The sequence below is a fragment of the Agelaius tricolor genome, unplaced genomic scaffold (assembly GCF_023055355.1).
Source record: "Agelaius tricolor isolate 1412-34295 unplaced genomic scaffold, bAgeTri1.0.p SCAF_1, whole genome shotgun sequence".
Lineage (NCBI taxonomy): Eukaryota > Metazoa > Chordata > Aves > Passeriformes > Icteridae > Agelaius > Agelaius tricolor.
In genome coordinates, this window is record NW_027269261.1 from 32,485,152 (window position 1) to 32,501,896 (window position 16,745).

Genomic DNA, 16,745 nt, shown 5'->3' on the forward strand with positions numbered 1-16,745 from the left:
CACAAATTATGCCCTTAGGTTTATTTCTGTATGCTACAGCTGGATGTGAGTGTCATTACAAGAAGCTGTTGGGTATAGAATTCTAGCAGTACATGTAGCCAAGGGAGGAGCCACCAGTGCTGATCAGAAAAGGCTTGAGTTCTGCTTTCCCCGTGTCCTGGTGTGTCAGCACCACTTGGTGGTGTCTGAAGGGAGCACACGACTGAGGCCATCTGGCTGGATTTCCTAAATACTTCTTAATAACCTTGGCTCCAAGTAGACTAGTCCTATAAAAATCTGTATGGGAAGAGTTACACTTCTGCTTAAACATCAGAGGGTCTGCACATGAGAATACAGCCCAGAAATGCATTCCTCTATCCTCTGCAAAGACAGAGGGATGCTGGCAACAAGTGAGGAAACGATAGCAGATAATGAAGCTGGGGGATTTGAAGAAGTCCTGTGCAAGTAAAAAAGCCCTTGTAACTTTCTCATGATTTTTACTCTACCAAACTGGCATCTCTGAAGAGCAGCAGCAATCTCCTGCCCCTGCACAGCTGAGGGCTAGTGAGTGTTACTGTGTACCACTAGTGGTGTATTAATGCCAGCAGGCTGGGATATAAAGGAAAAACACATAGACAGAAGCAAGATCAGAGTGGCTGATGCTGAGTCACAGCAAAGCTCAGCAGCACCAAAATGCTTTACCTGGAAAGAAATGCTTGGAGCTTTTACTAAATTCAAGGTTTTGTTCCTGCATGAAGCCAGCTAAAAAAAGGCAATTTAGTGTCTCGCAGGAAAAGCAGGCATAGTCCAACCTGGGACAGAAGAAAAAAAGGCACCAGCATGGAGCCAAATCAGCATATTCAGTAAAGTTTTCCAATATGTGAAGCAGAGGGAAAAAACAGTCTGATAACCATCTACTGCTACAGCTGGCAGATGCATTAAAACTCAGTTTCATTCTACAAAGGGAAACAGAGCCACTGTTTGGTGACTAGCATACTGGATTATTTTTGCCTCTAGCTTTGCACAAAAATCAATTGAAGTGTGGAAAAGAACCTGAGTACAGGAAAGTGAGCCAATACTGTCAGCACAGAATAAATGATGCAGTGGTGGCAATAACAGAACTTTTTCTGGAGAGAGGATATTTATGAAAAAAATGTAATTTCCTATTTCAGTAAAGGCGAGTTAGTCTGCAGAAAGATTGTGTGAACTTCCCAGCTCTCAATTACATATTCACACATTTGTAAAGTTCCAGAAACACTTTATTTAAAAATGGAGTTGTAAATGCATATAACAAAATAACATACATAATAAATGTAACAAAAATAAATAAGGAGAACATGTCCATACAAAATAATAACATAGTAATGCAAAATGCTTATTACACAACATAAAGGTAAAAACGCCTGAAATAACACAAACAGAATCTCGTATGAAGAGCCTGCACCTTTAATCCTTCCTAGCCATTTCCTACTTTCCACTTGAATCTGCAGAAAAATTATGTTCCCAAGCATTAAACAAAAGAAGGAATTATGGTGATGGTTTGGTACACTCAATTTTCAACACTTAGCTCTAGTTTCCATCTATTTTTGCCCTTCTGCGCCTTCAAAAAGTTTTCCTGTAGCCTCTGTAAACTAGTGTCATTCAGGCTCCCACAGTTAGCTGGAGTAGAGCATATTGAGTCATACATGAAGACTGTTTGCTTTTAATTTTTTTTAAAGAAAATATGAAATCCATTATACAACAGATTAGTGGTTTTGTTTTTACATCTCTACAAAAAAAGTTTTTGCATCTTTATTAACTGGTCCAACTTTTACTGATTTCTGAAAGCCTGTACAATTCAAAAGCGTACAGAAAGTAGGTTTTTAAAAACAAATCTCATATAGGATTATTGCTGAAATATTAAAGACCATTTCATAAAAGCTGCAAAACTGTATCTTTAACCTTAATATATAGAGACTGATGCAAACATAAGAAAATTCCAGTCTATTAGTTACATTTAACAGAAAAAACATTCCTCCAAATTACAGTGTTCTGGAAATACAAAGTAATTTACTTTAATTTTTTTCATTATTTCCAAATGTTAAGTTACTGGGACAACTGATAAGGAAAATAGGCTTATATAGGAAACTTTAAATAGACTTGCTTTTCAGTGGTATAAGCAAAATGTCCATGTTAGCAGTCGTCGTCCAGAATCCTTTTAAATATGTAAGACAGGACAGCTTTACTAGCAAGACTACAGGAAAATATACAGAAGCAAATAAAATCATTTGCTTGGGAGTGTATCTATCGATCAAGCAAATCATGACAGCTCTATTTCCAAGATCCCTAAAGAAAATTTTACATCTCATGATCATTCCAAAAAAACAGTAATTTCTTCTGTAAGCTTACATTGCATTTGGATTGTGAGAGCCCATTTGCCTCAATATGCTTTAATATGTCCCACACTGCTATACGTTCAAATTTATTTCCTAGTTAGTTTCAACAAAGATTTGGACAGAAATGAGATATGAAATACTTCTACTTTCATTAACATCAAAAAGACTTTTGAAGAAGATCAAAAAGTGCCAAATAGTCTTTTCAGAAAGTGGATTAAAACACTGTAATGATAATACAAGGACAGTATTATCAGTTTTCTATGTACACCAAAACACTGCTTGCTGTTCAACGATATCGATATGTTCACCTACCACTCCCAGCAAATCTTAGTGCAAACATAATATGTGAACTTATGTGTAAACCCCAAGACAATTTACGCAGCAACAAGGTTACATAAACCACAGAACTGTTTGAGATTTTCCAGTACATGAGAATGAATGCTTTCTGAAATCTGTCTTACTTTTGCAGTAATGTGTCATTGTAGTCAAAGATAATGTTTCCTATATAAATCATCTAATTCAGAATCAAACATAACTGTTCAACAGTTCTGTACAAGCTTTAGAGGAGGAAGTCTGTTCATCAGAGCAGCTTGGCAAAGAGATTGGGGTTTTCAGTAAATGTTAGACTGCTTGCATGGCTTTTAAAAAGAAATAAATCTATTAAGGGAAAACTGCTGATATAATAATTCTTTTGCAAAGCACACAACCACAAAGGGCAAACCTGCCACAATCTGCTTTCCTACACTGGTATCTATGCATATCTTTATGATTTGAAAAGGATTTGTGTGACAATCAAAGCATCACAATTAAAGAAAACTGGTTTAATAAAACAACTGCTGTTTGACCAAGCCTTTTCTTTTAATTATAAAAACAAACATTATAAGTTTTCCTTGATTTCTAAACATTCCACATGAAAGGTTTTTGTATCAAACACTGAGATGTCACTCACGCAGGGTGGCATCTTCTTCTTCCCCATCTGGGTTAAACCTATTGAAATGTATGCTGAAATCTGCCTCGGATTCAGCGTTTTCCAATTCGGCTGCCACAGGGCCGGTGGCGGGACGAGCAGCCCGGGCCTCGGGCTGGCAGTTTGGCTGTGCTGCCGGGCGGGGGCCTTGGCAAACAGGGCTGGACTTCGGCTTGGGCGGAGCTGGCAAGATGGGGCTGGCAAATCCCAAGTTGCTCAGAGCATCCAGGGTACCGTCAGGGTCAATCATGGCATTAATTGCTAAGCAGTCAAGAAGAGATGGGAAGGATAAGGAAGAACCATAAAACATACAATTTTCTGTTACTATAAAAATATGGAAATCCTTATCTCACACTTTTATTTTTATGGTGACAGATGTGAGTTTTTATGTGTGCTGCCCATGACAAAGAAATGGTATATCCAACACAGATGTAAACTGATACATGTATACAAAAGCAGTTACGTATATTAAAACTTTAGATGAAATGAAACTGCACAAACTAAACACGAACTGATGTGTGGACAGGAAACAGAGATGATAAACCATCTATAATTAGGTTATAGGGACAGAAGGATGGTTTTAATTTAAGTGGCTTTTTCCCCTAATGTTACCATTATATTATGCTTTGTTCCACCCCACCCCCAGAAAATAGCCACAGTTGCTGATTCCATGACTGCATGAAATTTGTATAAAAGAGCAGTCATTTATCCACACAGTGAGGGCAAACTGAAGTACCTAGTACCATTTCATTTTATTATAGTATTAACATATGTGTAACATTTAACAGAACTTCTCTTTTTTATTTCCAAATATGTACTAACATTTATCACTGATTTGTCTCTAAAGGTGGTTAATGACTCCTCTTGAAAAATTCTTTTTAAAAACACGATTTTATCTCAGATTAAATCTGAATACTAAAAATAACAAATACAGGAAATTTACAGCTAACACAATGATGATAAGCATGGACCACTAATCCCATATAAAAAGATATGATCACTCTTCTGCTTTAAAAAAAAAACAGCCATGTTTGTTTATCAAATGTATCAGCAGTTATAGTATAACAATGTACATAACTGATACTGTGAATATATTTTAATAAATCACAGTAACTTTGTTTCATGTTATATATATACAGATATGGATGTCTATTAAAAATTGAAGCAAGCAACCACAGAAGAGAAAAGTGAAAAAAGATTTGTACCTTGCAGCTGCTTCTCAACTCGTTTCAGTTCCTGTAAGATTGATGATATTTCCTAGAAAAGAAACAACCATGTTTCATTATCATAGAATTGGAAGAGGTCGGAAGAGACCCAAGCTTTTAAGTCCAGCTGTTAACCCAGAACTGCCACTGTAGCACTTATTCCACTAAACCATCACCCAGTGCCAGATCCAGATGCCTCCTAAACACCTCCAGGGATGGTGACTCCACCACCCCCCTGGGCAATCTGTTCCTGACCTGACCTCTTTAACAGTGAAAAATATTTTTCTAATATCTTATCCTATCTATCCTATCTTCCCTCTCCCAGCTTGAGGCCATGATGGAAAAATAAAGGAAATTTCCAGAATGGAAAAATAAATTTAAACTACCTCTCAGGAGTGAACAATTCCTCTCCCAAACGTGTCCAATTGCATTATGTTATTTGGATTGTCCCTCCTGGCATCAAGAACATCTGTGCTGGTGGTGGCCCAGCTATGGGTGGCAGTGCTGGAGGTTGGAGTGCCAGGTCCCAGTGGGAAAGCCAGAGCCCTCTGCACTGACTGCCTGCTGCCATCCCCACGGCCTCATTCTGACCCTTGCTCATCTGCCTGTGCCACCTCTGCTCAAGCACAGACACCACAGCTCTGTAGAGATCAGGCAAAGTAACAGCAGACCTTGAAAAGGAAGTTACAGGATAAACTCAGTATTAAATGGAACTGAGTAATTTTTGAGGGTGTAGAGAAGTGAGTCAGACAGTGAGATGACTGCATCAAGGTTCTGTCCCCATGAGACCTTGTACAGCACTCCAGTGCTGGGGCCACAGCACTCTGCCTTACAGATTTTTCTCCACTGGGCTGCACTACTTGCTAACACAGTCACAGCCACACAGCAATCATTAAATGTACCACATCTAATGCTGTAGGACCACAGAGTAACCTGAGCTGGAAGGGACAAGGATCATTGAGTCCAACTCCTGGCCCTGCACAGGACACTCCAAGAATCACCCCAAGAATCAAGCCAAGAGCCTGAGAGCATTTTCCAAGGGTTCTTGAACTCTGGCACTCTTGGTGCTATGACCACTTCCTGAGTAATCTCCCTGGTTATAGAATTAGCATATTTATATTAGAAATATGTAAATCCTCCAATTGAAGAATCCTACATGGAAGAATAGTTAACCGAGCTTCTGAGAAGCGCTGTCAGTGGTATTCTAAAGTTGAGAATTTTCAAAGGCACTGATTCCAGAAAACCATTAATCCATTTCAGAAAGCTGTTCTGTACTAAGTAGTGTGATTTTCACGGGTGGCAAAGAGATTGATTATCTTTACGAAGTCATTATCTTTAAGCAGATTTCACATCTGAGCTGGACATAAATGTTCCAAGGACAAAACAAACATCACTTGCAACTGTCCTTTCTTAACTTTTAATGTTCTGTGGTAAAAGAAGGCATTGCATTTGAACAACAAATTGCTCTGAAAACTAAGCAGAAACTTGAAAATCAGTGCCTATACAAAAAACCCCTGAACAACCCTTAAACTTTCAAGTAGTGTGAGATGCTTTAATAGATTGAAAAAAATTCAGTAAAATGGTGAATTTAGGAATGAATGTACAACTAACCTTTTTCTTTTTTAAGAATACCTTAACCCTCCACATTTAGGCCATTTAGAATATAAAACACTAAATTTGCATCTTATTTGGAGAGGGATAAGAGAAACTTCTTATATTATAATATTTCAAAAATTAGAAACTTCCATGAGGAACTTGGATTAAATTTTTGAAAAACCTAACAAAGCCTATCAGCAAATCTATTAAATTATATTACTGAGTTACTGATTGTTGCTCTTGATAAATACACCATTCTTCAGAAATTACAGGCTAAGTCTTTTATACTTCCAGGAAAAATCAGTCTGGAGGAGTTTACTAACTGATGATGAGCTAACAGAGAAGTTCTACCTGTTCAATGCCAGAGGAAATGTATTCACATTTGTGCAGTTTTCTCTCCCACAAAAAATCCTACCTCTGTAAACAGATATTTTTAACAGCAGACTGCAGATGGATAATGAAGCTGGGCTCTGCCTGTTGTCTCATGGAAGGATGTTTTTCAAACCCTATGCTCTGTGTTTAGAAGCAGAGGAGAAGGGTACTGAGACACAACATGTGGTCTGTCCCCTCACAGTCACACAGTCTGGTCTTGAAATGGCCTGAATTAGCCCATAAACCATAGCTGATTTCTGTAATTAGGCTATTACATAAAACAGCTGGAGTGCTGGTGGGCAACCTATGGTTACCACTTCCAGACAAAGCCAACAGGATTGTTTTTCACTGACAAATCCTTTTATTGCAATGTGTCTATGGATTATTTTCATCACATGCATTAAAACACAACAATTTCTGTAAATATTAATAATCAGTATTACTACTGTTAAGTATTACATATTAAGCATTAATGATTAGTAGGTAAAGTAGTTTTAAGACTGTAAACCAAGTTCATTCAAAAGCAATCTAACATTAAAACTAATGGTTGTTACCTTTTGTTAAGCAAACGTACTGATGGTCTGTGGATAGTTTGAATCCCTTTAATTGCATTCTTAATCTGAAAATTTCTCCTGAACAATTACTTGTTTCTTAATGAGACAGTAAGAAAGTAATTACTTACTAAGACAGTAAGTCTTAGTAATTACTGAAGATTAGGTTTATTCTTGAAACATACTTAGTGTCTAAATAAGGTTTTTTAAAGATTTTTTCCCTTATGTCACTGAAAACACCAAATTCCTCTACTGATTACTTAGCCATGAGATGAGCAACATAATCAGTCCCAGAAAAGGTAATTATTCATACCATGCTTGATGTTTTCACAATAGGAACTTCACTTTCAGCTCGTAACTTGTTTTCAATTTCCTCCCAATTTCTGTCCTTGTCCTTAAATAATATTCTAGAAGAAAGAAATCCAACAGTATGTTTAAAATAGAAAAAAACCCACACAAAATAATCCGAAAGCTTAAATAACATGATAGGAGAAAACAACATAAGGAGTACTAAATGAAAATAAAATATAAAATCTGAAACCTGATGGAATCTAACCATACAGTTTAAATTTTCAGGGAAACATACAGGTTTCATGATTTTCAGCAAAATCATTATTATTGACATTAAAATGGCAGTTCTGTAGCTAAATAATCGCTTATGGTATATATACAGATACAGCTAGTTCTTTCCTCCAGCACTGACATATTTTTTAAAAGCCAACTATTTTACTGTAGTGAGAAAATCCCCCATTAATACTTCATTTTACAATAATAGCAAAATATAAGATAAAGGAATTCAGCTTTTACATTTGTATTTTATATGAATAAAAATTAAAACACTTTAGGAAATTTAAAAAATGCATTTTCTAGAAAATATTTTCATTGAAAAGTCTCAATATGTATGTACATTATATATATATATATATATATATATGTTCTAGTAGTATGAGTATCACTTGTATGAATATCACTACATGTTTAAAGTCCCTCGTTATTGTAAAACCCCAAAGCCCAGTGGGAGATTCCCATCTTTTATGTTTTGCTTCCCTGCTTGATAAAATTTTTGTTTTTATTGTTATATAATAAACAGAATTTCAACTTTCTCCATTGGTGCAATTGGAAAAGAAAAGGAAAAAAAAAAGCAATGTGCAGATATTTAAGGTCTGTGAAGAGACACCATGATGACACAGAATCCACTTCTCTAATTTGTATTTAAAAGTTAAAAAGTTCAAAAATAGCTGCAGTAAAACTGCTAAACAAACCAACCACACAATTTCAAATAATGGTCAAAGAGCAGTATATTTAAAAGAAGCTATTATTGTAGCTAGGTCTCTGAGGAAATAATTTTTAAGTTGGAACTTCATGATACAGTGAATGTCATAAAGACTAAGAATTTGAAAGAAAGCTGTGAGCCTTAGTACTGCATTTCTGTTCACCTTCCTTCAGTTCTGCACAACTGATGGGGAATTTCATTCTCCACTATTATCCTGTGAGGATTATCTAATTTTGCAAAATATGTACCCTGCCTTGTTTTATCAGTATACAGATGTTGGTAACAGACAACTCATCCAGAAGCTGCTTTAACCCTTCTATCTTTGAGGTCTTCACTCACTGCTGCTTTGGAATGTATTTATGTCAGAGGTTTCACTGTGAGGAAGTGCTACTTTGATGACAAAATGTCATGGGATGGAGGCAAGTGACAACTTCTGCCAGACTTGGGTTTATTCATGTACAAAGCTTACAAGGAGTAAACATTAATACACACTTTTTCTTGGGGAAGGAATAAATAAATAAACTAAAAGTAATCAGAAGTGCAGTGAAGAAAGCAGGAAACATGTTAAGGCCTTAACTAGGTCATCATCTTTTGAAAAAGTTCATCATCAGAGGTCTGGCAATTTTTTCATGTTTTGGCAGGGAGTGAAAAAGCTTGCAAAGCCATACAGCCTGGATACCAAAAATTTCAGATACAATGGAAAATTTAGTACATGCTTTTCATTGAGGAGTTCAAATACACATTTTAAAAAAAGAGAAGAAAATAAAGCAGAGACAATGAAGTCCTTTACAGGATCATCATTTTTAAAAAAGCAACTTCTGGAAATATTTATTCAGTATACAGACAATCTTATGCAGTTATACTTTCTCTAATATAATAGCATTTATATCACCTGGAAATCAGCAGGAACATAGAAAATAAGGCTTTATTTAGCAGTAAACATCACTAGTAAAAAAAAAAAAAGCTATTGTGATATTGTGTGATTTTTTTATTTACCTTCTTGCCATGTTCTGTTAAAATAATCCTATCCTGATGTATGTGATTAGTGCCTTTGCTTCTCTATGTGGTGTTTTTAGAGCTAATGTTCTTCTCTTCTAAAATTTGAAAGGTTCTCATTTCATTGGTCACTTTATTAAAAAAGAATGGAACAAAATGAAAGCGTTAATTAGAAAATTTGAAACTTTTATTATTTAAACTATAAAGTGGACAGCCAATTTGTTTTTACTATAAACTTAGGAAGCCTATTTCCTTTTTTACTTTATCTTTTTGAACACTTCATTTAGGTATTTTTAAATTCCTGGGGGATCATCATCTGTGTCTTCTTTGCTATTCCCCTTTCTAAACATATTTTTCAAGTTAATATATTCATAAATGCCAATTGCCTTCTTCTCTTGCTTTTCCCTGCTTTCTGAGGTAAACCTTACTTGATTGTGCTCAATCCCCATTTTTCTTTCAGTGCACTTTGCAGGATGCCCAGCAAACAGCAGAGGCCAACAGGCAGTACCTCCCCTGCTGTGACTGCTTTGCCAAGATTTTGCCTGGCTCAAGAGGAACTTGCCTGCTACAAGACAAGCCAATGGCACTGCACTCACATTGCAGAGCACTGATAAAACTGCAGATCTTCTCACCACAAAACCTACTTAGCTCTTTCCCTCACAATCTGTGAAAACTCCTGCAAACTCATTGTAACATATAAAAGCACAAGCACAGGCTTCTCTTAGGTAGAGAATGGATGGAGACCAGCCCTGGGGAGAAGGACTTGGGAGTGCTGGTGGATGAGGCTGGACATGACTCAGCCATGGGCACTCACAGCCCAGAAACCCAATTCTATCCTGAGCTGCATCAAACAGAGTGGCCAGCAGGGATCCTGCCCCTCTGCTGTGCTGAGACCCCACCTGGAGTGCTGCATCCAGCTCTGGAGTTCACAACATAAGAAGGACATGGACCTGTTGGAGGGAGTCCAGAGAAGGGCCATGAAGATGATCAGAGGGCTGGAGCACCCCCCTTATGAAGATATTGTAATTATTCTGGTCAGAAATTTTAACTGGCTTAAGTCCAGAAAGAGGAATAGCAGCACACCAGTTGGCTGAACTCATGTATTTCAAAACAAAGCTAAGGTAAAAATCTGTAATAGGCACTCCCTAAAAGCAATATTAAAAGTAATGCTGTTTTTCTGATTCAAAATGAAATATTAATGAAATTATGAATAACATCATATTATTCTAACCCATTCAGAGGAAAAGAAAGTTTTCAACACGGCCCTGGGGAAAAGGCCAAGTAATTCCTTATAAATGGAAGTTTACTGCATTTTTATAGAAAAAAAAAATTCCCCTTTCTTTGAGTATGTATAAAATATTTGTAGGTATGCTTGTATTTATATCATACATTAGCACATTATTATTGCATTTATTAGTAGCTGACCTACTTTTTAAGATCAGAAAATTAATCAGAAATGTGTAAGACCTCAATTTAATGTTAACTGTTAATCACCAGTAAAAACAACACACAAAATTCCTTAGAATAGGATAATTAAAATGAGTTACAGGCTTTTAAATAATTGATTCTTCACTTGGTGATACTTTTCCTAGTAGAAATAGCAGGACTGGAAATGGCAGTAAACCTACAGTGTTAACTGATTTATATAGATTATTATTTTTCTTCTTGATTTCTATGGCCAAATATTTTCTGGTAATCCCATGAGAATAGAATCTTCAGATATATTAGTATTTTGCTGCTTTTACTGGTTACATCATCCTATTCTGACATACATTTTTGTTGTTTAGTCTGTCACTCATCTAATATTCCAATATCTGACACTTCCTAAACAAACCAATCAATTCCAGACCTAATATTTTCTCACATTCAGAAAATTATGCATTAAGCCACAGACTTCTTATTTTTAAGTTATTAATGGCACAAAGACATGAAAAACATAGGAAATATACAACCCTGAACTTTGTATTATGAATTTTCTTTTATTCTTGTCAACCAAAGTGGTCACAACTGGTTTTACACTCACATAATGAAGTTAAATGGAACTGTCAGTAGAGCAACATATTACTATTATTGACATGTCTACACTTCCTCTTAACTACTATGACATCTTATGAAGGAATCTAACTATTTAAGCAGGAATTTTCAATTAAAAATTAGAGGTGGCTACATCTGTTGTTTTAGAAATCAATAGGAATCACATTGTCTCCAGAGCAAGCTGTTTTTCAGAAGGATTTACTGAAACAGCTCTCGTCTGTCTAATTAGTTTTTTCTTCTAAAATGCAAAATCCCTACAACAACCTGGCAAGCCTATAGGGCCCAATGTTAGAGTTCAGCAACATTTTAACCTTATCTTTTAAGGAAGGGAGTTTTACAAGACTTGCACAGAGGTTGGGTAGATTTTGTACAGTATTGCGTATGTTGGAAGAGCTCCTCTGCTGGATGTTGTTCTGTCCATGTAAACTTTTCTGATATTTCTCTTCACATAAAGTGAAATAAACAGAAGGAATAATGGAAAAAGTATTCATTCCAAATCCTTCTGAATGCTAAAAATGCCATAGGTAACAGTGCTTTTTTAAAAGACAAGCTTCTACTATTACATTTCCTCTGTGATTATTATATATATATTTTTTTACTGCTGGGAATGTTGATGGGAACAGATATTTTCAGCAACAACAGCAATTTTTAACAACCCACCTGATTTTGCCAGCTGTTTTGTCTATGGATTGTCTTATCTTGCGAGAAAACTGGAAGACTGAGGACAACAGCAAACTGTCCCCCATAACCTGCAATAAGTTTTTAATAAAAAAGGATATTATTAGTTTAATAGTAACAACTCAACATATTTTGGTATCTTTAACTATAAAAAATCTTGCTTATGTTTTAGATAGCATCATATACAATGATATTTGAACATTTTGCCGATAAAATAATACATCATTTTTTCAAATATTAATGCCACCTGCTAGAGGTAGGAAAGGCAGGATAATGTCTAGAATATTAAGTGGGGAGATAATTGCAAAAGCTTAAAATTGACACATTCTTAGAGAGAATCCTGTTGTGTGCTCACTTCATCTCTGCTCCAAGTCCTTCTGCGGGTAATTGTTGGGGGATCGAGGGCCTCTGTCAGCTGAGGTCTGGCATCACTAGGCCGACCATTCCCTTCCGGGGGTTTCGCATGCACTATTGGAGGGATTTTTCTAAAATTGAGACTTTCATCAAATACTCGGTCCACCAACTGCGGGATAAAAGAAAAATGAAGTTCATGAAATCTACTGGACACATCCAAAAATCAGATTACTGGGGTTTTTTCTCCCGAAACAGTTTCTAAGATGTCTATCAAATAATAATCATTCTGTTGTCTTCTATAGTATAAAATGATGCATCTCTTATGTAAAAATATCTTGTACAAATGAACAAGATTTGGGGTTTTTTTAAATGCTAGACATACATGGCAAATTTAGACTAGCCCACTGAAATTTTCCTTATGGGCAGGTAACATAATAGCTACCTATAAACTGGTAGTGAATAATTAATTCCTTTGATTAATGGAACATATCTGTGGAATTGAGAAGAGTACTCCGAGATTTAGGGTTTTTTTCCAAATAAGTCATAGTGTTACAGAAAGACTTACACTACCTAAAGGAGATACTGCCACCTGCAGTATGTACACAATGCATTGTATTTTTTGAAGAAGAAAATAATTATTTAAAGATAAAAAAAATTTGGAGTGATCTAATTGGATCTGAGAAAAAGAGCATTTTACTTCTTTAAAGTTTAACCACAGTCTATGAGAATTAAACCCAAAATCTATGTGAGTGCATTTATAATTTTTCTGAGTACCCAGCTCACAGATTTCTTGTTGCTGTTTATATCTTTTTTTCCACAGAAAGAGACAGTATTAAACTAACCACAGTAAACTAGTGTATTAACCAAAATTTATGCACACAAAAATGAATAAAACACATTTTGAAAGGAATACTATGAAGAAAAAATGCATTAAACATTTACAACACATTATTATGGCGAACTGTAACATGATAGAAAGTGATGACTTAAATTCAGATTAACATGTTTACCAGCATTAGACCTGTGATGATTACTAGAAAACGTTAGTCAATATATTCATAGAACAGCACACCAGAGGTAGGCAAGAAAATAAGAATTATTAGAAGCAGAAAGCAAACTTATGTAAAGGCAGTTTTTGGCAATGTTATTAAGAAAGAAAGTCTAAAGTTAACTGATGGTACCTAAGTTTTTCAGTGTTCAGAAGATGAAAGTTTTATGTCACCTGTGAAAAGACGGACTTTTTTGTTTTTAATAGCTAAGCAAAGAATTAAATGTATACATTTATATATAGTTGTGCATACACACTAGTGTCTTTAAATGCACTTAGATACCGTCTAACAGTATCTAAGGCTACAGACAAGCAAAAAACAAATAACTACCTTGTCCTATGTTTCGTGGAAAAAAAGAGACAGACAGATAGTATGCATCCTTTTGACAAGCTATGTTCACAAAATAACTCCTGGGTTGTTTGTTGAAATGTAAAGGAACTTCAAATGAAAAAAAAAGGTTGAGATCATGCATACGGGTTGAATGGAGTAACTAAAAAGGCTATGCAAAATGCTAAAAGCAAAAGAAATAAAGAAAAGGAAGAACCTTATGCATTTCTCCATGAAGATCTCCTACCTCTTCTCTAGTGTCTATGGCAGAGCCAGGGGTGGTGGCAGCAGTGCTTACTGTGGTACTGGGGGCAGTGCCTGATGAAGTCACTGAATCTATCTCTCCTGCTACATCGTTGATTTCCCGTGCGATGAGAGCCAGATCTTGACTGATCCTAGTAATAAAGAGAGTGTTACATTCACCCCTGCAAACACTTTTGGGCCAGTAGAGCCCAATCTGCAGCCTTTGAGGTTGTAAGTTCAAGCTCCTGATGACCATGCTATGAAAAGCTGCATGCCTTTTTAAACAGAAAGATTACTTGTAGAGCCATAAAAGCAAATTTTGACTGAAGCTTTTAACAGCATGCCTTTCTAGAGGAAGAAGGTGAAAGGTGATCTCAAAAGACAGAGTATCCTTTTTTTCTTCCTAGGATTCAGACAGATACATGCAATGTGCAGTATATCCAACACAGAGGATGCATAGGAAGTATGCTGAAAATACTGCACAGATGAGCTGTGTAACATGGCAGTAAATCTGAAATGCTCAGAAATCATTTAATTTGTACCTTAGTTTGCCTACTTGAAAAAAAACGTTTTCAGGACTTCTGAACTTCTAGCATTTCCTCACCTCACTCAGATCAAGCTGCTTATGGGTCTGAAATTCCAGACCAATACCCTAAATCCCCAAATGTAATCAAGAAATATTTTCAGTGGCAAAAATACAACATACCTTTAAAACCTGGGTATGATAGCATTACAAAAATACAGCTGAATTCTCAGCCTAAGAGTCCTTTTCTTTGCTTCTGATTCAGTGCATCAAAAAACCAGCTTTGCTCTGGCTTGCTCTGCTTGTGCTACTCCTCCCCAGAACACCCCAAAAGAAGGAGGGAACAAGACAAAAACCCCCACAAAGCAAAAGCTAAAAGCCATTATGGCACCCTGAATCTCCAGCTTGGATCACAGATTTGAGAAGAGCAGACTGCTAAGTGATCCCCTTTCACACTTCTGCCTGACAGCACCGCAGGCACAGAAGGTGACAGTGCCACTTCTGCGCCACCGAGGACTCGGTGACACAAACAGCACCCACTGTTCAAGTGGAAGGAGGTGCACAGCCACATGACAGTGACACACCCTGGGCTCCACAGAGGTTGACTGCTCAAGGTGAGCTTCCTTCTGCTCTTAATTTTCACTTTGTCTTCAAGTCAAAAACAATGGACACCACTGGCCTAGAGATAGCTTAAGATTAAGTGAACAGAATTTCAACTAGAAAGGCAAACATAACTAGATAAATTTCCAGCCAAATTCCAACACTGGATTTTGTGGCTAATCATCAGCAATCCACAATAAAGTATATTATATAATAAAATATATTGTACACATATAATTGGAAGAAGGCTGTAGACAAATATATGGCAATTTACACATGCCATTCAAAGTCCAACATTCTTAGTAGTAGATACCCTAAAAGAGCTACTTTTTTGTGTCATACAATTGTCTAACTTTTTCCTTAAATAGAAAAGTTGCTACTATTCACATTTGATTTTCTGGGACAAATTCTGGTATTTAATCACTAGTTGTGAAGAAAATAAAACCAGGAGACTTCAATTATCAGCAAATTTTTCAGAAGAGAAACATCATTAAACACCATAATCAAAAGTAGCATCTATTCATGAAGACTTAACTCTTCAAAGAAATCAGCAATGTTTCAACATGACACAACCACTTCATTTGAGTTCTTAGCAAGAAATCAAAATTGCATAAAGTGTCAGATCTCTACATAAAAATTAACTCAAACAAATCCCAGAAGTATCAGGACAAACAACTCTAACATTGATGGCAAAAACCAGATAATTATCACAGTCAAATATCAGTCATGTGAACAAAATCTGGAATCATTTTCTATGTGAAAGTAAGCTATAGTCCAGTACTCAATTACATTCCTGTATAGAAACAATATAGAGCAGTAAATGAGAAGCACGGTGAAAAAGAATATTAGAAACCAGCTGTGAGCTGAGCCTGACTTAGGAAGTTTTCAAGTAATTCTACGTTAACTTTCAGAAGCATAAATTTTTGCTTAAGTACAAGCAGTATGCTTTGTGTAATCAGGGACAAGAGACTGAGGCTCTAGGTGCACACTATTTACTCTACTACAACTGTAGGCTGCCTTGCAGACCTACTGCTTCCTGCATCAGACCTAGCAAGCATACAAGGCAAATCAATTCATGGAGGCAGAACTAATAAACCTCAAATTCCCTAAATCCCTCAACCCACTCCAGGAAATACTACTTTAGATTCACTTGGTGAGCAGACTCAGGCAGCTACACAGCTACAAAGGGAACAGACTCAGTTTCCAGCACATAGGATAAGGTGAGAACACATGGCTTGGGATGGAGAGAGCATGACCACCTTTCCAAGCCTGGAACTCTAGCTCTTATTTACCTGTAGTGAAAGAATACCCAGTGTTAGAAAAAAATACAAGGAAATAGGAATACTTCTAAGATATCTGTAATAGTGCTGAACTACTGGATTACTAAAAACATTTTTATGCTTAGTCTGCTATGTTACACTTCTTTTACTTATTCAGTGGATTTTGTAACAATACTTTAACATCCTTAAATAAAATATTTGTGAAGCTCCCATTATTCTGAGGGTATAAACTCTCTCCGTGTCAAAGTGCTTTAAATCAAGTTTAGTTATTCCAGGAAGTTTCTCTAAATACCTCTTTCAAATTTTCAGTTTTATTAACATCTGTAAATCCTGAAGTCTGTGA

The 16,745-nt window shown here is 36.2% G+C and overlaps 1 protein-coding gene across 8 annotated transcripts in view; it reads right to left on the reverse strand.

Annotated features, from left to right (window-relative positions):
* Positions 1 to 1,216: 1,216 nt before the first annotated feature.
* CEP170 (centrosomal protein 170) overlaps positions 1,217 to 16,745 on the reverse strand; it is a 95,711-nt gene continuing 80,182 nt past the window's right edge. For 3 of the 8 annotated variants that reach the window (XM_071428915.1, XM_071428908.1, XM_071428880.1), the window contains 6 exons: positions 13,974 to 14,151; positions 12,382 to 12,549; positions 12,009 to 12,097; positions 7,359 to 7,452; positions 4,527 to 4,578; positions 1,217 to 3,582 (listed from right to left, as the gene is read on the reverse strand). In XM_071428915.1, coding sequence (XP_071285016.1) covers positions 3,296 to 3,582; positions 4,527 to 4,578; positions 7,359 to 7,452; positions 12,009 to 12,097; positions 12,382 to 12,549; positions 13,974 to 14,151 — 868 coding nt within the window. In that variant the 3' untranslated portion in view covers positions 1,217 to 3,295. The remainder of the gene's footprint in view (positions 3,583 to 4,526; positions 4,579 to 7,358; positions 7,453 to 12,008; positions 12,098 to 12,381; positions 12,550 to 13,973; positions 14,152 to 16,745) is intronic. The other 5 variants (XM_071428897.1, XM_071428889.1, XM_071428938.1 and 2 more) reach the window with 5 other exon arrangements.